General features: G+C 39.6%; 1 protein-coding gene across 7 annotated transcripts in view; it reads left to right on the plus strand.

Annotated features, from left to right (window-relative positions):
* Window positions 1–21,974, plus strand: part of SORBS2 (sorbin and SH3 domain containing 2) — a 175,465-nt gene extending 153,491 nt beyond the window's left edge. For 6 of the 7 annotated variants that reach the window (XM_087737721.1, XM_087737722.1, XM_087737724.1 and 3 more), the window contains 7 exons: window positions 517–563; window positions 1,864–1,978; window positions 2,075–2,203; window positions 3,967–4,170; window positions 15,882–15,931; window positions 19,059–19,165; window positions 19,936–21,974. In XM_087737721.1, coding sequence (XP_087593847.1) covers window positions 517–563; window positions 1,864–1,978; window positions 2,075–2,203; window positions 3,967–4,170; window positions 15,882–15,931; window positions 19,059–19,165; window positions 19,936–19,997 — 714 coding nt within the window. In that variant the 3' untranslated portion in view covers window positions 19,998–21,974. Of the gene's footprint in view, window positions 1–516; window positions 564–1,863; window positions 1,979–2,074; window positions 2,204–3,966; window positions 4,171–7,496; window positions 8,289–9,393; window positions 9,505–12,175; window positions 12,284–15,881; window positions 15,932–19,058; window positions 19,166–19,935 lie in introns of all 7 variants that reach the window. The other variant, XM_087737720.1, reaches the window with a different exon arrangement.
* Window positions 21,975–26,400: the final 4,426 nt, after the last annotated feature.

A 26,400-nucleotide genomic window follows, 5' to 3' on the forward strand; every position in this document is an offset into this window, starting at 1 on the left:
GTATGAATGTGATTATAGAAATTTAAAATATTCCCAACCTTTTCCAGCTGTCAGAGTAATTTTTCCTTAGAGAGAGAGAGAGAGAGAGAGAGAGAGAGAAAGAAAGTGGCATGCAGTATTTGCAGTTGAAAGTAGCCTAAAGATAACAAGTTTAACAGAAGACGCATCTAAAGTATTGGAGAATATTAAGCATGTGAATTTCCATTGTACCTAGAGATCTAGTTGCCTACAAGTCACATTGGCATTTAGTTAATTTTTTTTTACATCTGTAGTTGTCTTAAACATAAAATTGCAAAGTGGTCTATATTTAGCTGCTATTTCTATTTTTAAAATACTAAGTCCAAACACCTAACTGCCTTAAAGGAAGCTGTGTATTGAATTGCCTGTTGCTGCAAGAACCACTGTAAGGCACGCGGCCTTTTCTTTTTGCATCTTGATTGCCTTTTTCAAAGCTGAAACATTTTTACCATATAGTAACACTACCTGAATGTATTAATCACTTTGCCTACTTTTCAGAAACTGCCAGCTAGAGCTGTATATGACTTTAAAGCTCAGACTTCTAAGTAAGTACTAGACTTTTGTTCATTTAAGAATTCATAATTCAAGAAAACTCTTTCTAGCACTTGTGGCAGCTAACTGCTGTTCTAGCCAGTTTCGACAGCAAACGCCATGGAAGCAGAGAACCCTGCTTGCTGTCACAGTAGCCTCTGCATTAGCAAACGGTGTGAGAAGTTCTTTTGTCTTAAATTATCATCTTCTCCACTGTATTTGTTTGAACACATGAATGGCTGTGCATCTTCTAGAGGGTCCTGAGGGTCACCCACTGAACGCTCTTTGTTTATTGTGAATTGTATTTAGGTTACACACGGTACAGTGCTTAAAATACTGTCATAGATAGTGTGCGTGTCAAAATTCTGTATAATGCTTCAGCATCCTCCTGTCTGTCTTAACATACACAGGCTCTCTGCAGGATGTGATATGTCCCATACCGAGAAAAACCACAGTGGTGCACAAGAAAAACAAGATCAGGAAATGCTGTTCTAGGATATGAGAAGTCAAAGTCGAGTGCCTGTATTTCATCCCTGCTGTTGTTCTGATGATCCAGGGCATTTAAACAATCTTTAGAGATGGCCAGACTTTGCCACTGGAACTACATCAGCTGTGTCTGGTAGAAAATTTACAACTTGAATTATCAGAAGAGCAGATTAGCTCTTGAAAAAACCAAATAGATGATACAGCAGAGAACTCCCAGGCCAGGATCTGAAAATGTTCTTAATGATTTGGATAATTCCTTTTTTTGGTAGCCAACGTTAAGCATATCACAGGTCCTGAGTATCAGAAATGGTGAGAACATAATCCTGTGTTCTTCAAGCTTCTGAACAGCTGTCTTGAAAGAAAAACGTGTAGAGGAGAAGCACGCCAAGCTGTGCTGCTGCAAAAAGGTAGTAATAGGCCATAGAGACGTGGGATATATTCTATATACCGATTTCATAAAGAACACCAAATACCCCTCAGATGCCTGTCATAAAAGCAGCATCTAAACACGCCATCCAGAAGACATCATACGTGCATGCAGACCCTATACCAAGTGCTCTGGTAATAACTAGCAATACTTCCTTGAGATCACAGTGTAAAACAGACCTATATAACTTACAGATAGTACCTGGAATTCATAAATGTGAATCATTTCATTTTATATGGTATAATCAACTGGTAAATGTACCACAGCTGTGACACTTTTCCTTCAAATGTTTAGTTGCTACATTCTGTTTCAGTTCCAAACTGTAAAGATCTCAGAAACTATGCAGGTAGAGAAGTTAAATGTAAAACTGTAAACATCTGATCTAAATAAATTCATTACAGAGAGCTGTCCTTTAAGAAAGGAGATACTGTCTATATCGTCAGGAAAATTGATCAAAACTGGTATGAGGGTGAGCACCATGGAAGAGTTGGAATATTCCCAATTTCTTACGTCGAGGTTTGTTCTCTGTTTTATTTCCTTGAATTAGTTCGGGTAATAGGTCCACAAACTGCATGGGAGTGATGAAAATCCATGTTTTTTCTTTTTCCTCAGAAACTTTCTCCCCCAGAAAAAGCACAGCCTGCCAGGCCACCTCCCCCTGCACAGATTGGAGAGATTGGAGAAGCTGTTGCCAAATACAATTTCAGTGCAGACACAAATGTGGAGTTATCGCTTAGAAAGGTACAGTTTAGAACGATCTTTATCAAAATGCCATTATAGTGTCCACTGCTACACAGAATTAATATATAGGTAAATCCTGTACTTTGGTGCACTCCGCGTTCAATACTTGGTACACACAAAGCAATGTAATGGTAGGAAACTACTAACATCATAGCTTATTGGCTTGCTGTCTTTCACAGCTGCCTGCAAATAGTTTAAATGTGTTGTGCCTGTAAATGGGATTGTGGTAGATTAGCATATGCAAACATCTACTAACTGCCCACCTAAATTTCTAGTTTTCACTTCAGTTATCCATTCCCTTTTTTTAATAATTATTTGTTGCTGTCACAATTATCATAGTAAGGTTTTTAATGTAGAAGAAATAGAAAAATACAGAAAATAGAAGAATATAGGAAAAAATGGCTCACATTGTTGTGAATGTGCCACGAGTTCTTGCAAATATTTCATTTAATAATAGTCTGCTTTTTATAACGTTCTCTTACCTTTCTATGCACATCCTGGTGGTTATACTTTACTGTACATGAGCAAAATAAATGTTTAATTTCTGAGGTTTATCAGACACTGGAATATTACCACTGTAGAGAAACTTTATTACTGCAGTTATTATATACTTATTTGTAAGTAGTATATCCTTTTTATCCACTGGAAATTTCTGCCTCTTACTTTTTTTTTTTAAGAATTACAGTTCATAGAAGTTATTCAGTGGTTTGTTTTTCTTTTGAAAGAAGAGTAAGGATACAGTTTCTTGATGCTCACCTACAGCCTAATCAGCATCGCTGAAAATAATGGGTGTTTTTCCACTCATTTGAGATTGGTAAAAGTCCAAGAGGTCTAAAACATATCAGGAATAGGAACTTGGAGAACTAGGGGTTGGGAGTAGTTTGATGATTTATTTCTTTTTAAAATTCTCTTTTGTGCTTATTGTGGTGGTCATAATCTTGACAGCCCAGTTTTCATTTGTTTTTAAAAGTTAACTTGCACTGGTTTTCTTTTGTTCCATCCCAGTAAAGATAATTTTAGGGTCCGCCACAAATCATCTACAGAAACAAAATTACAGAAATTACAAGAGAACGCAAAACTAATAGGGAAGGATTTGTTACAAAATGAGACGTGGTAAAAAGCACATCATGTAAAACAATGGGGGGGGGGGAGCTCATGAAATTTCACTACAGAGAAACGTTTAAATAGAAGTTGACATTTTCCATTTCAGTTGCTAAGCTCTCTAAAAGCTGCTGCCCATCTTTTTTACATAGGAAAAGCACTTCTTTCTCTCATCTTTCCCGTGAACTCGATTTTTAGCTTTCTACCTCCACTTAGTCCAGTTTTACTGATAACAAAGCACTTGCATGGATTTCATTGCTTAATTTTTATCACTTTTAAGGAAAAATGGGCATAGGAGTCACTGTTGCATATTAGAGTTACGGTGTTAGCTAGTAGTTTGGCCAACAATTAAAACAGGTTATGATCTAAGGAAAAGTTTAAATGTTAATCCCTCGAGCAAGAGTAGGAGACTACATGAGATTCCCCTCTGATAAAAGAACAGCATTTTCAGTCTGTGACTGGCCCCCCGTTCTGCTGGAATACGTTCCAAATACATGGTTATTATAAATGGGAGGAGAAATGTGAAAATGGAGACGATTCTCAAGACTGATGGGAAACAGCACTGCAGGGAAAATAATACTATGTGTTAAAATAATATCTGCTGTTCAAAAAATTAACTTACTATGTATCTGCTGATAACTCATTTTCATAATGCATTTCAGGGAGACAGAGTAATTCTTCTTAAGCGAGTTGATCAAAACTGGTATGAAGGTAAAATACCAGGAACCAACAGACAAGGCATCTTCCCTGTTTCCTATGTAGAAGTCATCAAAAAGAATGCATCAAAAAGTGTTGATGACTACCCTGATCCTCCGATACCCCAAAGCTATTCTAGTGACAGAATACACCATTTAAGTTCAACTAAGGTAAGGATATTTTTTCCTTTGCTATCACCCATAGAGCGGGTTTAGAAGGACTTGTAATTTTTTTGTTAACATAAGATAATGCATAATTCATGCATTAAGTACACTACGTTTTCTTTCCTGCGTAGGTAGGATTGCATTACATGCTGCCAGGATTTTTGCTCTTTTCTTCATTAGCTATTACATTATTGAGAGTAGGGCCAGGCAAAATTTGGGCAGAAAAATCAAGCCAACAGAACAAAATTTATTTGGGAATCTTAGACAGAATTTGAGCGTTAAAGATATGTCTAGCAGACTTTTCATAGTGCAATGTGAAGACATTCCCATAACACAGCTGTCCGAAAAGCCTGCAGTCCCATAAGCATGCAAAGGGCAAGAGCGGGCAGTTTGTGTGGGGACGCAGCTTGCCAAGACCAGTTGTGTGCCTTTCAAAGTAAAGGAGAACAGCTAACGATTCTGTACGATAACCTTCCTCCTTTTGCCATTCACGCTCCAGAAGGAGGCTGTTGGTACGGCGGAGGTTCTTTGGAGTGGTATGACAATAGTGACAGTATTGTTTCTTTTGGTAGTGAGGCAAATGTCATCACATTGTCAGTGAGCTTGGATTCAGACCTTTATAGTTGTAATTTTTCACACCAGATGTCTTATCGTAGGTTCTGAATTCTTTTCCTTCCTAGTCTATATAACCATTACAAATCATACTACATGATGCTGCAAAAAGATTCCTGTATTCCAATTTATCATTCACTCGTGACAGTTCAGTCACCTGAGTGAGGAACATAACCTCCTTGGCAGTGATAGAAACTAAGACAGTTTCTGCATGCAAACTGTGATCAGCATTAATGTATTATTAATGATTTTGAACACGCAAGATGGAAACTTTTCTAAATCTTCCTCTTTACCTTTGTTGTTTATCTCTTCAGCGTAGGCAGTGGGTTTTGTGTGGAATTATAAAGTTCTTATCCTGCTATTAATCTCTATTTGTTTCAGTTGGTTTTGCCCCCTTTTCTACTTTCATATACTTGCACACTGGTGCTCATTTAGATCCTTCAACTTTGAGATAAGTTCCACATTTATTTGCAGCTTTGGGGACAGCTACCAAAAGATGTCATTTATAGACAACAGTGACCTCTGAAAATACTGCTTACGACTAAACAATATTAGCTGGTTTTGGACAGTTGCTAGAACAGGTCTTGTCTGGTTTTCCACAACGTATCACAACAGAGAGTGAGCTCCTCTCTCTTCCATTCCAACAAAGCGGTTGAATTGAAGTAGCATCAAATTCTGTAGCTGCAGACTGAGGTATTCATAAGCTAGGGCTCCTTATTATTACAGGAATCAAGGGTCCTGAAGGCAGGTCAAGAGTATGAGGCAACTTAGGTGCTCCATATTACGGAGCTGTCTCTCTGTATTTGGAGATGCCTCTCCCCATTTTCTATGGAGCAGGCTTGTCTCTAAGGCATCCTGCAGCTAAAGCTGGTGTTTGTGTAACCCCTATAACCCTTGTTGAGCGTAGGTGATGCCTCAGAGCATTTACATTCCGATTACAAAACTGTCCCGCCACTATTATTTAGTTGTTATTAGATTAGTTCTGTAGGCGAGGAAAGGGGGAAAAGCCTTCTTTGTAACATAGGAAACTTTTGCAACCATCTTGTTCTAGCATAAGTCAAAAAAAAAAAAAAAAAAAAAAAAGAGCCTCTACTGATGCTCTTAAACAGACATCTTGTTTCTTAATTCAACTGTATTCAGAAATGGCAATAGCATGTAAGAAGACATCGTGTTACTGACTGCCTAGAAGGACTTCAGCAGTCCTGAAGGTGTCCTGGAGTTTACCACCATTACTGATACCACTTTTCCTATTCCTTTGGGGTTTTTTAGCACGTATCACTCCCTGTTGCTAGAGCAACTGCGCTAAACTTCTCTGGCCTTATGGCAATAAAAATAAATAGGCAATACGAGTCAGGAGCAAGCTTTGCTCTCTTTAACTTGTCCTAGACCATCTGTATCTTTAGCTCTAGTGCAGCCTGTAGCCGTGGGGAACTAAAAATGGCACTGTCTCCTCGGCAGTATTATTGACCTTAAAACCACAGGTTAGAGGCCCTTGTTCAAGAGGAAAGATGAGGGAAAGAGACTGAGCATTGCTTGTAACAGCCTAGCTCTGTTTTAGCAGACTGCGTTGTACCAGTCTATAGACTGTTTACTTTGGTATAGAAGACTCTATAACAAAGGTTTGTCTAACTATAAAATAAAGCTATTTCCCTCAAGAAAACTCAAGCAGATGGTAAGTAAATTAACCTTCCTATTCTGCGACACTAATTTAGCCTTTTGAAATTATTTTCCTATTCTAGAGTAATACTTAAAGTCTAAAGTAGTCCAGATAACTTGAGATATGTACGTCTAATTATTCTGGATAATTCTAGCAATGACATCAAAATATTTTTCATTCAGTTTTAATTTTGAGGATTAATAGTAACAAAAATGCATTTTCAGTATTTACTGAAGCAATGGATATCTACTGATGCTGTGTACGTATGACTCACCACTCTCTCATTCTTACAAAAGGACGTTTCTTTTACCAGAAGGATACTTCAATCAATATTATGTAACGGTACTCAAAACGTACTGCTGTGTACTGTGCTGTCGCTATTTAAAAGCATTGTTGACTGCCTACATTCAATTAGAATTGAATGTACCTTTCACAAATGTTGGTGTCATTTTGAACTAATAGGGTTACTTTTGAAGAAAAATGCATTCTGTAGCTGCTCGTGCCTTAATAAAAGTATGCAATGTATTAAAGATGTTTCTTAAACATTTACTCAGAAGTACAAAAAAAAAAGTAGAACTATTAACGTTAGGCTAATTAGAAATCACCTCAGTTGTAACAGCTTAAAAGAAATACTTAATGACACCTGAAGTGTTCTTCTGAAAAATACTATTCTCAAAATAACAGTAATGGTTTGGGGAAGATTACATTAATATTAATTGTATGATTTAATAACCTATGACACGCTCACCAACAGAGCGCCGTAAGTACCATAACTTTAGCAGAGCAAATGCAGGTCGCCTTCATGAATGTAACGATTCAGATCTCTCTTAATGTTTGACATTTAAGCCCCAAGCCAGAACCTGATACAGTTTCATTTTTCAAATGCCTTTCCTGCTGTTCTGATTCATGTAGTAATGATTTCAGACACCCGTGACACACTGAAACGATACCCTATAATCCAGATGATGGCACAGACATTTTCCTTTTCCAATCTCCTCGTATCCTAGTTCTCTATCATGCTTATTTATTTATTTAAATTCCTATGTTGTTCTTATTTTTGAAGTTGCCTTCCCAAGCACTGTCCCCACTTTCCAGACACCTTTCCTCCTCTTGGTCACACATTGATCAAAAGATTCTCCAGGCTGTCACTAGTGACTGGTTTTCAAGGACTGTTGGTTTCTCACCTTCAAGCGTGCGCATCTTACCTCCTCCACCATTTCCAGACAGTTTTCTCTGTGACTTAGAAGAACTCAATTCTTTGGCATTAACAACATCCCAATCTGTAGCAATCTCCCCAGGTAATAGCATTCACCGAGTTAAGGATGACCACTTTATTCCAAACACAGAGATCTCTCTCAGCTCTCCTACAGCTCTTCCTCTGCCCTCTCTTGTGTCTACCTCTGTCTCATCTTCAGCCAGCTCATCTCATGACATAGCCTATAAGCATACCAGCAACAATACCAAACCAGGAAAAGATAAAGACTTAAGAGGTGTACTTGACTCTTCAGTTATCGAAGTACCTAGAGACTTGTCAGATACCACAAGAGAAGGTGAACATGTTGGCACTATCTGTAACATCCCTTCGCCACACGAAGGTGGCTCTGTCTCCAGAGTGCTAGCTGCAACTGCTGAAAACGAAGAGGAACTCTGTACTGCAGATCTGGCAGTTAATATAGGGGATCAGTCAAAGCCTCAAGAATCAGGTCTCTACAGAGGAGCACAAGACACACCAGAAGAACTGACAAGACTCTATATAGAGGAGGATCTGGGACATGACAACTTAGAATTCCCAATAGCGAGTGGAGGAGACTCCATGGTATGTTATGAAGGATACGCTTCACCAAATATTGATAAGGTATTTTAATTTCTGAAAAACCTGGCTTCTGTGTTCAGATAGCTTACTCAGTGTAATTATTCTCTGCCTTTTCTTGTATTTACATGTTTGTATTGTGCACAGGCACAGTTTTATACTATTGCATTGGATAAAAATTGTCAGTGTTAGGGGATAGTCCCTTCTCAGAAGCAGGCATATACACCATTGTAAGGTCTATGGTGTGCCAATTCTGCTGGTCCTTTCCCTTCTGACCTTGTTAGCTGCCATCGAGCTTCGGATGTGAAAAACCAGTGAACCGTTTTCCTCCCTGGCCCATTACATGCTGCCCCTTTTGAGCCAGAGGCCCCAGCAAGCAAATGCTATCAGAAGCCTTCAGAGGGAGGGACGTGCCTCCTGCAGAGACTGAGCGGTTTGTACTTCGCATGTGTCACTTTGCCAGCTGAGATATTTATAGTAGGGTCTGTTACGAGAATGTGACTAATAAGAACAGATCAGATTATGTTTGGCAGTTAAACAAATGCTTCCCCCTAAAGCCCTCCCCAGTTCCTCTTTGGGACAGTACAACACTGAATTATCCCAAATGTCTGCTAGCCATTAAACGCTACATATTGCTACACAGTTTGTGTGGTTTCTAGGCAAAGTTTTAGAACAGATCTTTTCTGTCCAGCACTTATTTCAACAGACTGTTCAGGCAGTTGCTTTGGCTAGCACATGCAAACATGTAAATCAGATACTTAGGACAATATGTTTTAGGCCAAATGTAAATTAGAAAGGTTTTGCAGGCTGCCTCTGCCCTTACTTGACCTGAAAAACACAGGAGAAAACTTGTAAGAATAGAGATGAAATCCACGGCCACAAACAGCAACTTGTTTTGATTTCTGAGGGAAGAATTTTCTTTCAGAATAGTAGACTGACTAAGAATAAAGTTAGCACCACATTTGTGACTGTTCAGGTTAGTTACATGACTCCTTATTGAGCATTTTATGTCCATGACAGCTAGTTTTATAGCACAATTACTTCTCATTTTTCTTAAACACTTAAGCCAGTTCTACTTTCTACGGGAACATTGGGAAACTCTGATCCTCCTTTCCACCTTTCTTCTAATGTTCCATTTCACTCTGCCAAGGCACCAGTTTCTCACTCTGTTCCTACAACATCCCTGTCTACTGCTTCCCTCTCACCTCCTCTCCCTCCTAAACCCTCACATCAGCAGGAGAGAGACTCACCAAAGTTAAAGGTAACTGCACCTCTTGAGTATGGATTGTGGCAAATCTTCATGTGTATTAAATAACTGCAAGGCTAACACTGAGTTTGATCTTTTCAGATGCGTTTCCTTTACTAATATTAAATAACATAGCACATGGAGTATTAAGATAAGCCTTCTTCAAATGAAACACAAGGTAAAACTATAACTGTTACAATACAATGAAATAGCTTAAGAAGATACCAGTGATAGGAAAGTAGAAAGCCTTCAACTCAATTTCAGGTCCATACCAGGACATCAGTAACTCATAACTGAAAGAAACAGACTCATATTCAAGTACGCAGAAACTAACATTTGTAGTTTAAAAGTGTTCTCCGTTTCAATCCAAAGCCTGGGAGAACAGTCATAAATTTCACAAAAAAGCACCACTGCAGAGGGTCATGTTCTAAATACCAGTTCTGTTAGTCAAGGACTGGACAAAGATTATTTCCTCTTCAAGACTAGGCTTTGTGTCGGCATTGCAGCTCTGCAGCAGAAAAATGAAACCTGGAAAGCCTGTTGCTCTAGATAGACAAAGTGTAGTTTAGACCCAAAGTCAGTTTCCAGTGCTGACTTCCAGAGAGTCCATTTGCTCATGAAAAGGAGAAAGTCATGTAAAAAGTTTGAGAAACTATCCTAGAAAGAGTGATCATTACATCTATGGCAAAAAAAAAAAAAAAAAGAAGCCTTTTTTTTTTTTTTTTTAAATCTACCACATCTTACAGCATGTGTCATGGAAAACCCAGACATAATGGACCTCAAGAAGTCTTAAGGTCCACCAGATCTGTTGGTTTTTTTCTGAAGTGGGGAAGAGACATAAGGTTTCTTTCCAGGGCATGAATCTGTCATGGGCTTAGGCATGCTTCACCTCAAAGAAGGGGTAAAACACAGTATTGCATTTGTTTCTGCAACTTTGAATAATTTATCAGTTGTACAGTGCTTTTTTTGATGGGTCCTTTTTTGCTTAGCCTAACCGACAAAATTCAGGAAATGCCTTATCAACACTGAAATTCTTTTTAGCTGACCCTGATATTCTTTGCTCTTGTTTGAGCAAGGCATGTTAATCTCAGCTGAAAATAAAACAGAGGGAATATCTGTTTTGAGAGTTAAAAGATCTGCTCCTGGGAACCTCCCAGACAGCGTCCTGCTCTTCCTTGGGCATGGCAGGAAGCAAGACACTACCTAACCACGGGAGATGACTCCAGCTTGCAGACGCAAGAGCCTGAGGACTGAGAAGAACTAGAGGTCTGGGGGCTTGTTATAGAGTTCTAGCTCTTAATTATTGTTTTCAAACCATGTCAGACCTGGATTATTTCTTAAGTCTAGGGAACATACGTCTTTATAAACTTAATCAGTGTAGACTTACCTATTTGAAAATTATTGAAATTATTAAGATACAGTCCTACTGACAACAGATTTTTTGCACAGTATTTCCAAAATGAGATAAAGATTTATTTCCTCCCAAGGGTAAGCAAACTTTTTTCAGTAGTCAACACTGACTACATTGCAAGGATAGGGAGTTGCATTAAAATAAGTGTAGCCAGGTTTTGGCTGTCATCATTTCTTGCTACGGTTCCTATCCTCTTCTGTTTGTGCATGTTGTCCATGATTAAAGTCTCCTCTCAACTGCTACAGCAGAAAGAACATGAGACGTTTCCAGGACTCAAATATCACAAGTGAAGGGAGATTCTTCAGAGAGTTCTTGAAAGTCTATACTGATACCTTCGTAATTTTTCTTAATGTAAAAATACATACACATGTGTATGTATATTTGGAATGTGACTCAAATCTAAAGCATGACCCGGGATTTGGGCAGCAGACTACAAGGAGCTATGGGTGGGAAGTGTCACTTTGCTCCATGTTGGTGGGAGGGATGTATCCTCCAAAGGAACATCTCTGAAGACACTTCCCAAGGAGGAATGCTGATGTTTGCCAGCCTCCTCGGCCTCCCTTGGTATCCTTTTTTTTGTTATTCACCCTCTCAGCTCCTAAGAGGGGGCTGTTCTTCTGTCTTGCCACATTCTACTGGCAAACAGTCACAAATACCAATGAAAAGGTTTCCAGTGTCAGCACTCCTCTCCTCTCACATTCCCCAGACTTACCCCTGCCCCTGAGAATTCGCATTTGCTGCGCACACACCCTTAGGAGCTGAATTCTGACAAATATTTAGCTGATTTATAGTGATGTTAACAAACAAGGGTTTTTTCCTTGAAATGCTTTCCATCAATATTCACTTGCTTTCAAAATGCAAATTTAAGGTCCGTGTTCTGTTTAACAGCAAGGAATTGCAACATCTGTCATTGGTATTTCTAGGATAGTATTTATGCTCTGTGCTGTTGAGCTTTTCTGTGTTATTAACTGAGCTACTTCAGTGGGTACAGCTGCAATAGCTCTGCTTACTCCAACTGCATACACTGTGCGTGATTCATCTTTTAACTCTAACGTGTAAGGGCATGTGCCGGAGCAGCAAACCCTTGGGAAAAAGATACAGTGGCAACAATGAAAATCCCATATGCTAATAGTACCATTATTTGCACCTCTAACAAACTTGCTTTCTGTTATCAAGAAAAGCATGTCCAGTTTGCATGTATGAGCGAAGCAACAAAAATCCCATGACGCTTCATTCTTAAACTCTCACTTGACACAGTTTTTGTGGTTTTTCTAGGCTAATTTAAAGAGAGAGATATTTGTTATGGGTAAACCTCCTCGTAGCCCAGTGATGACTAAGAGATCCTGCAGCTCACCTGTCAGAGGGCACAGCTATTCACACAGGGTATGGTACGGGCGCCCAGTGTGCAATAACAGCATTTCCATAGAAAAGGAGCTCAGTGTCTAGTCTTCCAGTACTTTGCTTTTGCCCAAGTGTCTCAACACTATCAGTATGTTGTGTTTTCTTCCTGTTGTGCTGCTGTGCTATGTCTGAGTAAAGCCAACAGGTCTGTGTGTGCCAACGCTTATTTTACAGATCCATTGGTGTATTGTACCTCTGCAGTACTGCATAGTATTTCCAGTGCTACAAAATGCAAGAGATCAAAGTTCTTTAGATTTAGCCTGGTTTTTTTCCTAAATCACTTCTCTTGTTTCAAAGCATTCCTAGTTTATTAAAATTACAGCTTCTAAGAGTCAAAAATTTATACTTCATTGCATGTATACAGGCTTTTGTATACAGGCTGAATTCTTGGTTTTGAATCCACGTCCTTCTTTTCAAAATGTTTTGTTGCTACTCTGTTGTGTTCACTCAACACTGCGCTCTTTATCCAAGCACTGTTATTCCAGGCTGTCCTACTCTTTAGCCTTTCCCTTCATATCTGTAATATAACAGTAACATAACTGTAACAATTTTACCCAGCCCGAAAGTCAGATTGTTTAGAGTTCACATGTGTTTGGCTCACAAAGGTGATCTAAATTATGAAAAAAAACAAATAACCTAGACTATAAGAGAGTAAGAATTTGTGGGCTATGTTTTACTTTCGGTTTAGGACTAAATTATTCCCTGCATTGGTTTCTTGATATTTGGCTCTTAAAACTGATAACAAGATGAACTGTTCTGCATGCTGTTGCTGCTGATTTTAGGTTATCATCTTTCTGGTGGTTCCCTTTTTAAAATTTGAATTTTAATTTAAGATATGCAGGGTTGTGTAACTTTCAAAGTCTTGGGTTTTTGGCAGGCCTCTGGTCACTACCAGGTATGAGGGGACAGCGCTTTTTTCATCACTGAAGAGAGACAGTTCAATCATAGGAAGGCCGGGATTCTTGTAGTAGCGGACCAACACCATCCCAGAGAAAGCCTAAGTGGGAATAAGATCCCTAAAAAAGGGATTAAGCCCTATTTTAATTTTGCATGTTACTCCAAATGAATGGCGTGTAATCAAGAGGACTGCATTGGTCAATGTTTAGTGCATTTATGACTTTAATTCCAAAACTACAAGAGCGTGTACAATTGTACCCCTACATTGCATGTTCAGGCCTATACAGAACTATTATATGCAAGCACATATCAATCATGCGTGAAAGTCAGGTGTACAACTGGGACCACTGACTTGACTGCACGCTTTCTAAAGTTTTGGGGATTAGGTCCTACCATTTTTCCCAGGAAACAGGAGAGCGTAGTGAACTGAGTTGTAGTTGGAAACTAGAAATCCTAAGCACCAAGAGCTGCCCACGGGGTGATGCATTTCATGATCTCTCTAGAGCACAATTAGCCAGACCTTGCGACAGTCCCCATTCTAGCCAGCGCCACTGTGGGGGGGAGTGAGAGCTTAGGGAGAGAAAACGGGGAGGATTATGTCAGCTGGGGTACTGTTGAGGAACGCGTTCGGATAAAGAGCAAGCGAGCTCCAAGGTCCCCCTGTTCAGACATAGCAGAGATTACTTCACCCTAGTTTTCCCAGATTCTAATTCCATCTAAGTTTTCTCTGTAGCAATAACATAGAGTTAAAAATCTCCACTCACCTTGATTTTCTATCCTCTGTTTCTACAGTAGTTAACTAGCAAAAAAACATTTTAAAGCATTGAGGAATATGCAGAAACAGAAGATAATACTGACCTACCTAATTCCTTCCTGGCTCGGTATATGTTCAAAGCATTAAATCATTTGTAGTATTGTTTAGGACATAGACTTTGTTGTTTGCAAGAAATATCCTTAACCTCGGTTGAGTCCTCTTGCATCTCTGACTATCTTTGGCATTCAGCTCAGTTGCAGACCTGATGAAAGATTAGCAGAGAATAAGGTCAGATTCCAATCCAAGTACCAAGCAATCTGCCCAGTGGAATATTCTCTTCTTGCTTGACAAGCCAGTTACTGAAGGGGGGGGTTACCGAGAGCTGAAATGCCTAATTTGTAATCTTTCTTGTTGGATTCTTCAGTAAAAGTTATCTGTCTGTCTTTACACTGGCAGAGGAGAGTTAAATGAGGAAGAAAGAGTCAAAGAGTATAAACCATATTTTTTGGACATTGAAAACCTCTTTCCCACCTAGCTGTCATTAATATGAATAAGAGCTCTGTAATCTACCTGCCTGCATCTTTAGGCACCTTTTTAAAATTATACTCTACAGGCTGTAAAGATGAAATGGAGAATGTTCACAATATTTTCTGCATGTACACATACAAACATGATGAAAAGAAATTTAACTACTTCAGTTTCATCTGGAGATGGGGGGGGGGGGGCGCAGAGAAAAAAAACATAGTGCATTTTAACATTCAATCGATAGCATCAGGCTGTGGGTTGCTTACCACAGCCTTCTCTCATGGAAGACTGCATCATCCTCAAGAGTAAACTGAAGCAAGACGAACTGAAATAGTCAAACCTGGGAAAGAGAGAACCATGGAGCAGTAAGATAAATCCCATGGCTTCAAGATCAGGTTGCAGTTTACTCAATTCATGAAAGAAAGTGCTATGAGCGGTGTTTGATACCCACACTCCCAAAAGAGATACGGTTTCCAGACTTGTATCAGACTGTCAGTCTCTACAGCGCGACCATAGGGCGTCCTCAGTCAACAGAGGATATGATCACTGCTCACATCGAGGGCTCTCCGAAGCAGCTGCTCCTGTGCTGTTTCTGGCCCCAGCCAGATTCTAACTGGTATAAGTCAACGTCTTCCTAAGCAGGATATTGTTTCCATAGGAGGTTAATATGTTTCATTTCCATGGCATCCAGATTTATTCTATATTAGTGGTGGGTAATGCTCCATTAAGAAGGAAAGTAGTTCCTTTCATAAAGCTTTGCACTGGAAATACAAACTACTTTTTCCTCTGAAGTAAAAGTGTTAATTGTTATTTTCACACAATTACGTGCATTCTTTCAAAATTTCTTTCTTCGCCTCCCAACAGCCTGCATGGCTTTGTGCTCCCCCTTGAGATGAAACAGAATTAATTAAAGCATAGCATGTTATGCCTGCCAAGTTAGTACTCTGTGTGTGTTAATGTAAATTGGTATGTTGTTTGTCTATGAATATTCTAAGTTCTGCCATTATGTATAGGAGATTTTATTTCTGCTTATGTAAAAAATATGCTTCACCCAAGGAACGATAATGTTCATCAGTTGCATCTGATTTTTCTAATGCTATTTCTGTTTCACAGTGAAGAGGCAGCAGGGTTCTATTCCAAGTTTCTACTCCACTATAAATAGAATGGACTGTTGATAAACTTCACAGTTTTGTTTTGGTTTTTATTATGTCCTCCAAAAGTCAGATCTTTAAACCTGTCGAGATTCTGTGGCTTGCTATGTCTCTTAAGAATTTATTGCGAGTTGGGGGGTGTTTTACACAAGGTAGAATATGAACACTCAAGCAACTATGTATCATGCCCCTATCCAACTATTTGGACCTCAGACTGTACATCTTTATTACATTTCAAATCATTTCATTTCAGCCACAGCGCCCCGTGCTTGCTCATGAAAACATACACAGTGGGGGGGAACCGTAAGTATACTTCTTGTCTACTAAACCAAAACCTAACATTTAAGCAAGAGCCAGCACATCGTCAAATAATTTGTTAACCTGCCAAGTACAATTACGAAGGGATTTCGGAAATTTACAGATAACCACACGACGTAGGAAGATATCCAAGAAGGTCCCAGAGGGCAAAGCCTCAGTTGTTTAATTTACATCAGACTCAGACAGACGTGCCAACTTACAGTTCTCCATCACTTATACTTTTAAAATGGATCATAATTTCGTAAAAATAAAGTTTGACTTCTTTTATTCTCTCCATTTTTGCATCTCAGCAGAATGCCAATTAAAGATTTAACACTGATTCAACTCATCTGCTTTCCTGATTTGACACAAATTGTTCAGAAACAGTTCTGGATGTGAACAGAGAGAAAAAAATAACTGGATAACGTTGATCACAGGAACACAGGCTCACACTTTTTGGTGTAATTTACACGTGCAATTTAAAAATTAGATACAAGAAAGCCTTTAACTGAAGAGGAACCTAGATCTCAAGTCTCTTATTTTCACAAACAACGTAAGCACTTGGGATAAAACACGTAAAGGATGGAAGGCTGTTTCAGTGCCGATTGATTATTGAAATGCAAGTTCGGTGCAAGATTGTTGAGATCCCCCCCCAGCCTTGCGCTTGGGTCCTGCCTCAGCGGCCGTTGAAACCAGCAGCCGTTCTTCCGCTAACATCACAGCGCTTTGGCGCATGCCCCATTAGATGAATTCTCCTAAGTATAACTAAAGCTTAGCATCTATTTAGAAGTTTACCTGTTAGTCACTCAAAAAAATGGCAAGAGAGAAGAGAGGGGCAAAAAGTCACCAAATAACTGTACCGCAGTTCACATGTAACAAAAATTGGACATGTTGGTTTCAATCTCACTAAAACCATTTTTCTCAAGCTCCTATTGGTTTTGTTGAGCATACTGAAGCACCTAACTCTGTTTTGTAACCAATAATTAGATAATTAATTTTGTCCAGTATAGTTTAAGTAGTTCATGACTGAAGTTGCTTATTCCTAAAATTAAAAACAGAAATATGTTTAAATTGCCAACCAACCATTCTTTGTCTTGAATATGTATTCTCTTAGTGTTGTAAATGGTAGTAGAGTTTTCATATTTAAGAAATTCCTAGATTAGCAAAGAGAGAATTAAATGACTACAAAGGAGTTATTATAATGCATTATCTAGAAATTACTAAGATTAAATTTCTAAAGTACAGCGAGTGCTAACTGGGAAGTTCTTGTTAGTGTATTTGAGTGATTGGCTTGAATCCTATTCATGACAGGTTACATCTGCAGCTCCTGTACCTTTGGAAGCCGCATTAAATCAGTTTTGGAATATCATCATAGCTCTGCTTTCCTGGAATAACAACAAGCATGACAGAAAATGTTATTGCCATTTAATTTTTTGCACAGATTGTTCTTACTCCTGCTACACCAATTACCAGATGTAATTGCTCAAATAACCAGTCCCGTTCCATTTTGTTAGTATGATTAAAATATAAAATTAGATTTGAGGAGATAACTGTCAGTCATGAGAAATTAAGTTAAAATCCTTTTCTTTCTTGGAACAGTGTCTTTTTTGTTCCTCCAAACCAGCAATGTGAAAAATAAAGGTGGTTTATTCAGAAAGACCATCAGTACACTGAGCCTAGCACCAGTCTGTATGTAGGACTTTCAAATGGGGCTTTCAGGAGCAGGGTTTTTTTTTACTGAAATAAAGAAAGATCTCATTTAAGCTGTGGCAACTCTGCCTGAATGATACAGAGCTGATGGAAATATTCACTACCAACACAGCAAAGGGGAGTTATTTTGTTTTTACTGGGGGAAGCGTAGTGACATTAAGGTTTTAAAGCCAGTGAGCTGAAAAATAGACATGATTATGTTTTGTTTCAATATTTTGAAATTAAAACTATTTTCTTTGTACAATTTCTGCAGTTGTACCCTGCTCCTTTACACGCAGTCCGTCATAGCTGGGGCACAGATGGTTAGAAAAAAAGGCAGATTCTGACTCTGCAGGACTCGGGGGCTTTTGCAGCAATCTCCCCGTGGGCTGTCAGCCCGAGCACCTTCAGTTCCCCCTATTAAGAGTTTATTGCCATTCTTTCAATTCCAGGAAACACAATTAAAAGCTGTCCAGGAATGCAAGATGATAAATTTAGTAATCTCGTACCTCTTTCCATTTATCCACCTCAGATCCTTCTATCTGCAGCCCCTGGCCAGGGTGGAGGTACAAGTCAGCGTCTGAATACTGTTCGAGTTTCCATCCTTATGTCTCCTGATTCGATTGAAACCCTTCCCTCACTCTCAGACATTTTATACACACACACACACACACACATTATAGATAGATAGATAGATAGATAGACAGACAGATAGATAGCAGGGGCAGTTTTAACCAGGGAAGGGGTTACTGCTGCATGTTTCCAAATAGCAATTACTCTCCACCTTCCCCACAGAGGCAGGCACCTCTTTTACATGCAGAGCTCCTATAGTGCCAAGTCTCACCTCAGCAGTTGCTATGAGGCGCCCAGGGAGGTCCCCCAGTCACAGGGGCAGCGTGTGAGCCGCTCTGCTGGGCACCCTCCTCCCAAAGGGCACCAGGCCCCTTGCTCTGCTGGGGCAGAGAAGGCGCACACTAGGTTCAGCTTTCCGCACCTTAAAGGCAGAGCCCCGGTTTCCGGAGCTGACCATGGTGGGTTAAGGGGCCAGCGCACCTACAGACTCCCCTCTAGAAGTCCTCTGTTCTGGCGACTCAACTATAAAATAATGCTTTAAAAAAAAACAAAAAACCACAAAAAACAAACACCACCACCGACTAGAATTCTGTGTTCAAAGCAACTGATTAAATAAACTGGTTGAGGAGCCATCAGGCTTGCCTTGAGTCCTCAGTCTTTAGTGTCTGATGAGTTACCTTTCTGATGAAGTTTTATTTATTTACTATAATCCATACTTAGCCGTGAAGTCCACCAGGCCATATAAACCCTTTTCCCCTATACTTGCAAGAACCGTTACTTCTTAGTTAATGTTTAAACCAGGTCCTTTACTTGAGCAAAGGTGCAAAGAATTCTTACTTCTTTTTAAAATGCATCGTTTGTCCTATTTAAGGTTTCAGGCTCTATATAACTATACTCCTAGGAACGAAGATGAATTGGAGCTCAGAGAGGGAGATGTCATTGATGTGATGGAAAAATGTGATGATGGATGGTTTGTGGGTATGTTTTAATTTGGTTGCTTCCCCTCCCCCCCCACCCTTTGCTGCCCTCTTTGCTTGGTGTCTTTTAAACAAATTAATTTTGATATTCAGTGTAATAAACCCGAACCTGGCTTTATCAGGAGAAATCCCAAACAAAATCCACTGAAATTAGCGGGCTTGTGTCTTTTGGAACCGATGGACACAAATTGACATGTGCCTCCAGCTGGTTGTACAGCACTGTTGTCCTCCTCACTTGACACAAAATGCACTACCTATTACTGCTCTCTTCATAAAGACCGGGTAACAGAAAATTTACTCGCATGAATACATCTACAGCATCGACTGCTTGTAAGAACCAAGTATTGCTGAACAGAGATTTCATAACGAGGCCCAGATGAGGTGGCTTAACCATTCCATAAACTCTCATGCACCCAGTGGCTAACAATCATCTAACTAGTCCTCAGCATTTCAAAAATTCAATTTATTTCAATAGATTTGATGCTGTTAAATTATTTCTATGTACCAAGTCAAAATTTTAGCACAGATTTTAATCAGGCCTAACAATTTAATCACATATGCCTCTCTATTTGCTTTTTCCTTCCTGCAGTTACAATTTGTTAAAACTCACAACTCATAAATGAAATTCAAAATAACCTTTTGACGTTTATATTATAAAGAACTGTAGATATTTCTGTTTGTGCAGTATTAAACATAAAAATGTAAAGGCCATGCTTACATAGTGATCTCCTGTTGTTATTCCCATCTTTCATCTATTGCTTCTAATTTCAGGAACCTCGAGAAGAACCAAATTCTTTGGTACTTTCCCTGGAAACTATGTCAAGAGGCTGTGAATTATTTTTTTTTCCTACTTATTTATGCTGCATCTCTGCAACACATCTGCATAAAGCTGCTAGAAAACATGCTACGCTGGCCTTCTGTTTTCTTGCTTGCAGTCTCAAATAGAGGCCATCTAGTTCATCCTCATCCCATCCCACCCGCCAGACCGTTCCAGCAGTATTACAGCAACCACCGCGGTGTGAATGACTAAGCTTTGCTGAAACAAGAGGAATCGTTTCAACATTTAAGTACTCCCCGCTGTAGTCGTTTCACTCGAAACACAATAGGAAAAGCCTGATGACAGGTACACGGAGGCATTGCCATGGGGGGCGGGGAGGGGGAGAAACCGTTCTTGGTTTGGACATCAGTGGTACTATCACGAAGTCTGATGGGATTTTTTCAGCATGCATGTAATACAGGGGGAAGTTGCTGTTTACTATTTTTTAAAAAATTGTTTGAGTTCCCACATTCTTAGTAGCTTGGCAGCATTTGTTACTTTCACTTTGCCGTATCACAGGTTTGCCTATTGTACTGGTTTACAATGTATGACAAATAATAATTAGATTTGTTTGCCTGCACATGTATGTTGTAACATATGCACAGTGATTGTAAAATCTCAAGCAAGCATAGTGAAAAATGGAAGAACTGCAAGTGTTCTGAACGGGTGCAATGGTAGTGGCTACACCTTTTTTTCTTTTTTCCCTAATAAAGCTATAGTGTTTTCTGTTAAAAGGTAAGAAGTGCAAGAGGCATTAAAACCTCAGGAAAGAGGATTTAATGAAGAGACAGACAGTGATATAAGCAGAGACAATAATAACTTGCTGCTGATGTCTGGCATTAAATGGTGGTAATCAAAATGTTGTAATAGGAAGCAACACGAACTCTGAGAGGTTAGTGTTTTTACGTACCCCAGGAATTTTGAGAAGCAGGAAGTAAACGGTGTTAGTGCAAAGGGTCGTTGGGTTGGTTGTGGTTTTGGTTTTTTTTCCCCTAACATAGCCACCTGAAAAATATTCACAACTATCATGTACTGATTTATTTCACTATATATATATATATATATATATATGTACGTATGTTAATGAAACCTGAGTTACACATTCTTTTTAGGAATTTAGTACAGAAGAAAGAGTCACAAGTATTAAAACCGATACATTTTAGAGGTGGGTTTTTTTTTTTCCTGAATGAAACAAGTATTGGAAAACATACATTTTCCATAAGCAAAAGTAAGCATAAATAGCAAATGAAGTTAAGGCACAGGATGATAATGACTATGGCTTTATAAAAATTCAGATTTGGTTTCTTCAGCACCTTATAGATGGCAAAAGCTTCTATTGCATTTCTCATGGGTAAAGGATTGAAGTTATCAAAATGTATGTAGTCTCTGTAGTATTTTGTACATACGTGTGCTTTTTTGTACAGAGCCATTTGGTTGTTGATTTTTAAAAAAATTAAGTTCCTTATTTGATCTTTGCCCTCTTCGCATACGGAACATTTCAATGCATTTTTCTTTTCTTGCTCTATTTACCATAAGCACATCTGGAGAGTGCAATTCTGTAAGATAGCATTTTATGCAAAATTTTATTAATTAAAATATGGTTTACCAGCCAAATCTAAATGTACATATGTCTTTATTACTGAGAAATGTCATTAAGACAAAGGTAAAGAAACATCTTTGTGCGGCATACCTTTATTATTGCAGATTTCATGGCAAAAGCTTTATATTCAAAGGCTTTCGATTTTAAACTAGATCTGCATGCAGCTTTGCTGTGAGATGAATACCTATCTGATGCCATTTATGATTGAAGACTTAAATATCTGTTGCCTGTGATATTTAAAAAGTACTGTTTCTACTCTGTATCTGATTTCAGAAAAATACAGGTTTTTCATACCTGGCTTTCAGGTAACTGACTTTGAATTCCTACAAGCAAAAGGTCTCTGTGGTTTTTTTCTTGACTAGACTTCTAATAAATTTTGCTTGGAGTACACAACTGTTTCCCCCATCATTTCTCAAAGTACACGTAATGAGTCAGTGCTGTAAAGCACTTAACGCTTCGAGCTCATGTGCAAATAGTCAGTTTTGCCTTGCCACTTCCCTAAATCGCTTGCATCCAAAAGCACAACAAGGACTCCTCTGTAACGTGACAGCATAGAAGCAAGATTTAAGGAAAAGACAGATATTTGGGGAGCATCTTACATTTGGGATTCTGCCTGCAAAACTGAATTATCCCATACTGTTTCCCCCATCGTTTCCATCCCATCCCATGTCTCTGTCTGGCAAGGAACAACTGTTCAAAAAAAAAAAAAAAAAACCACCAACAAAAAAACCCAAAAAACCACAACGCAACAAGAAGCAAAGTAAGCAAGCAGAGCAGCGCTTTGGTCCTTCTTCTCCAAGCCACGCTGGCCGCCATTGCCAGGCCGCCCCCTCCCAAGCGCTGCGTGCGCTCCACTTCTACCACCGAAGAACGCAGCACAACAGCAACCTGCCTTTGGACAGGAATAACCTATTTCTTCAAGTCCGATTCATGCTTAGTTTTGTCTTTACAATAGCTGGGCCAGAAAACGCAAAACCTCTAAATAAATACACGAGTATGTAGCTTAAAATGTTAACTTTGTCTACAGGAAGGTTAAGACCAGGGACTGCTGTTAAAACTCCAACAGAGAAACTCCTTTGTCAGTATAAACATTGTCGGTGCTAGGAGTGCTTTCAGTTTGGACAAGGCCTGATTTAGTCAGTACTGCTATCACTGAGGTAAACGCGCCCTTCCAGTGCTCGGTGAGATTAAACCCACCGCATGCATCTCTTCTTACAGCCCTATAACCAAATACTGCAAGGTACAATCACACATTGTGTGGTTTGTCCTTTCTGTTTTCCGCGTGACCCAGTGTGGGGTCTGGGACATCACCGAAGCCCTGCTTTGTGCCGTATACCTGCAAGAGCTGCAACAAGTAGGAAGTACTGCGCTTTAATAGTCGTCTTCTATAACAGCTAGCCTAATAACATCAACTGGGTGGTGTAGTCTCACTAATATAAAAAAAAAAAAGCTGGATAGCTAAGGGTCTAAGGGGTGAAATAGCATCTTCTTTGTAAAGGGGATGAAAGAAGGGAAAAGACAGGTCATTGTAATATGAATAGCAAGTCATTGACACTTCAGGAAAAGCTGTAGCGTTAATGTTTTAGTCAAAAAGTAGAGAAATATTAAAATTCTAATCAGGTAAACGAAATATATTCAAATCGGCTAAGTCTGCTGAAATCCCACCTACACTATTTAAGGAACAGACAGAAGGATTTTTTGAGCTTCCTTGTATAATCCTTGTGTACTCCCCTAGGAATTCATGAAGGAGACCCCACAGGCCTAGGCAGTGCTTTGTCCTTAAAGCCAGAGGAAAAGAGACCTGGGAATTAGAGGCCAGCCAGTTTAATATCTAGGAAGAGACCAGAACAAATCAATTAAAAGCCTCAGATACATCATTTGCTAGAAAAATCTGAGTATCAAACCGATTTCCCTTTACCTTGTCAGGATACGTAGCACGCGTGCAGCTTGATTTCTGTCAGGATTTTCTTTTAATGCTGTGACATGGCGGCTGTGTTAGCAGACGGAGTAAAGCCTGTGCCAGTCTACATGAAATCAAGTTTGTTGCAGAGTTGTGCTACGTTACAGATAAATAGGTAACATAACCAGAGCGTCCCTAAAAAACCAGTAGATTCCACTGCCTACCCTGCAGCGAGCCGTGCGTTTGCTGTTGAGGCAAAGGCTTCTTCAAAGAAGAAACCCCACAAGACAACAAGCCAGGGAGACCAACTCATGAGCAGTTCAGGGTAACGATCTGCATCCCAAACGGAGCGCAGGGTCACCCCGGCAGGTTTAACATTCTGTCACCCGCACCAAAGCAAAGCATGTCGTCATTCTGCCGTGCCTGGTATTTACTAGTCGCCTTTGACATGCTGACAGGGAACACGAGGTGCTTCCTGTGCATTTGAAAAAGCAGCGCACAAGCCAATGGAAGGCAGAAACATGAAGTCAGTAGCTCTAGAAGGCCCTCAGGTCATCGCTAAGTATATTCCCTTACAGCATTCGCAGTTACATGGTGAAACCCTGCCTTTGCTCCAGTTCACAGCAAACGCCGTTGAAGTCAACGGATCCCACAGTACTGGTAATACAGTTTCTGCGTTAGCTTGAAAAGAAAATTGCACAAGAGAGAAGCACTGAAGCAACTGAATGTCCACTTTGGGTTGGTTTTATTACACTGAAAAGTATGAGTGCGGGTAGAGAACAACCACTTCTTAACTGCTCCCACTACACAGCACAGCAGATAGTTTCCTTCTCTAGTACCTAACTGGCAAGTTAGCTTAAAGTCAAATTATATATGGCTCCAAAGTTGCAAAAGCATATTGCGACAGTCAATAATTCAATTTTTAAACACGTTTATACAGCAGAACCCCTTATTACATCCAGGAAACATCAATCAGAACGAGATCTGAATCCACCCTTTTTACAGAGCAGGGAACTTGCCGGACCAACGTGTAGAAATTGGTACCTCATCCATACACAGTAAGCAGGGAAGATGAATTTAATAAGGCTTTCTTCTGCAACTCTACAGGTAATCAAATCAACATCATGCTATTTATTTGACTGGATACAAAAAATGCCGGTTTACTTTTATCCTTCCCCTGATGGCCAGATCGTTAAGTTCCTAAGTCCTAGCTAAAAACTATTATTCTCATCAATATAGTAAAGTCACATTCCTTTGAAAATTAAAAATACTTTTATATATATATGCAGAATATGACAGAAATCCACTGAAAGGGAAACAAAAGAATGAATGAATGAATTCCTGCTTGCGCTACCCTGAGTCAGATACTATTTAGGCCAAAGAAAGTGATCCTGGTGACATATCGGCTCTTGCTCACGTATTTTGTGTCACCTCTGAATAACAGAAGTTTCCAGGTTAATATGCAGTGATGAAACCAGGGAAGAGCCTGAACAATCCCGCAGGTACACAATTTTTAGTGTAATCCTGCTGGCTGGTTACGCTGTGCACCGTAGCTCTTCAGCAGCTCTGCACGCAAAACACCCAGTTTCATTTGAATCAATGGGAATCCCATATATAAAGCATTACAGAATTATGCCTTCGAAGTCATTGAGAAGGAGCAAAGCTCTGTGTTAACAGACTATTTAGTATTACCAGAAAGTAGAAAGCATTCTTACTAAAATGGCTCTAATGCCTATAACAACTATCCCATGGCAGTTTTTTGAGCAGCCTTAGTATAGTAACGTCACACCTAACTACAGATCACGTGCAGAGAGGGTTCCGCTTCAGCAGAACAGCATTACATCACAAGTGACACGGTAGGGGAAGAAGTGTTGACTGACAACCAGAAACGCGTTGCTAGGTTTATCCTCAGTACAGATACTCACATCTCAACGACTTACGTTTCTTGCTGCCAACACAAATAACAAACTTGGACGCCATTATTTCACCCCCCACATACATGCATAGCAAAGTAATCCTCCTACATTTTCCATCCATCAGAGAAGTCAGTAAACCACTTTAAATACCCCAAGAATAATGTAATTATTTATTTCTACCAGTGAAGAATTACCAGAGAGTTACACACAGTGAGTCTTGATACTCCCCTCCAAAAAGGGGGGGAGACGCTTCTCTGGCGCGAGCCACTGCTTCCCTTTGCAAGAGAGGGTCCTGTATTCTCGTGGGTCCACTTTGGGAGCCTAGCTCTAGCTCCAACTGATTTGAACAGTAGTTTGCTATTTAAATATCTTAAAGGATCCTTTAAGTCCTTTAAGACTTTTTTTGGCTGTCTTACATTAAAATAAAATGGAGGCATTTTATTTCAAGACCTTCTGCAAGTGCCACTTAAGAACCAAGGAAGTGGACTGTCGTATTAAAACAATAATCAGACCTTCAGTCATTTGCATCAAGATTTTTTTTCTTGACACAGTGAAGCATACAACTGAACCCAGCACTGCAGACAGGGAACGCTGAAGAGACAGAACATGTCGTTCTAAGTGGCTCATCGCACTGCTGCTGTCACCGTGATGTGCTAGATAAACCCCGAGCATGCAATGACCCAACTCATGCTTCCCCAGGTTAACGCTCCAAACTGTAACGTGAAACATGTACAAATACTGGCTGGCTCCAGTCCCACTGAAGGCTTTTCTTACACTACCACTGATTCATCTGTTATAGATAGGCATTTTTTCACATGTAACTGGAAATATTTGAACAGGTGAGAGTCAGCCCCTCCCTCCCTAGACCGTAAAAGAGAACAAATGAGTGTGTCCAGTACGCCTGAGGTAGTAGAGGGCAATACTTATAAGCCACTGAAGAGCTCTAGGAACTATTTATAGCTTCACTTCATCTGCTCCTGCAGCCGACTCCGAGGTACAAGGC

The sequence above is a fragment of the Nipponia nippon genome, unplaced genomic scaffold, assembly GCF_047370975.1.
Source record: "Nipponia nippon isolate SJK-2023a ecotype South Korea unplaced genomic scaffold, ASM4737097v1 scaffold_6, whole genome shotgun sequence".
In the NCBI taxonomy this organism is placed as follows: Eukaryota; Metazoa; Chordata; class Aves; order Pelecaniformes; family Threskiornithidae; genus Nipponia; species Nipponia nippon.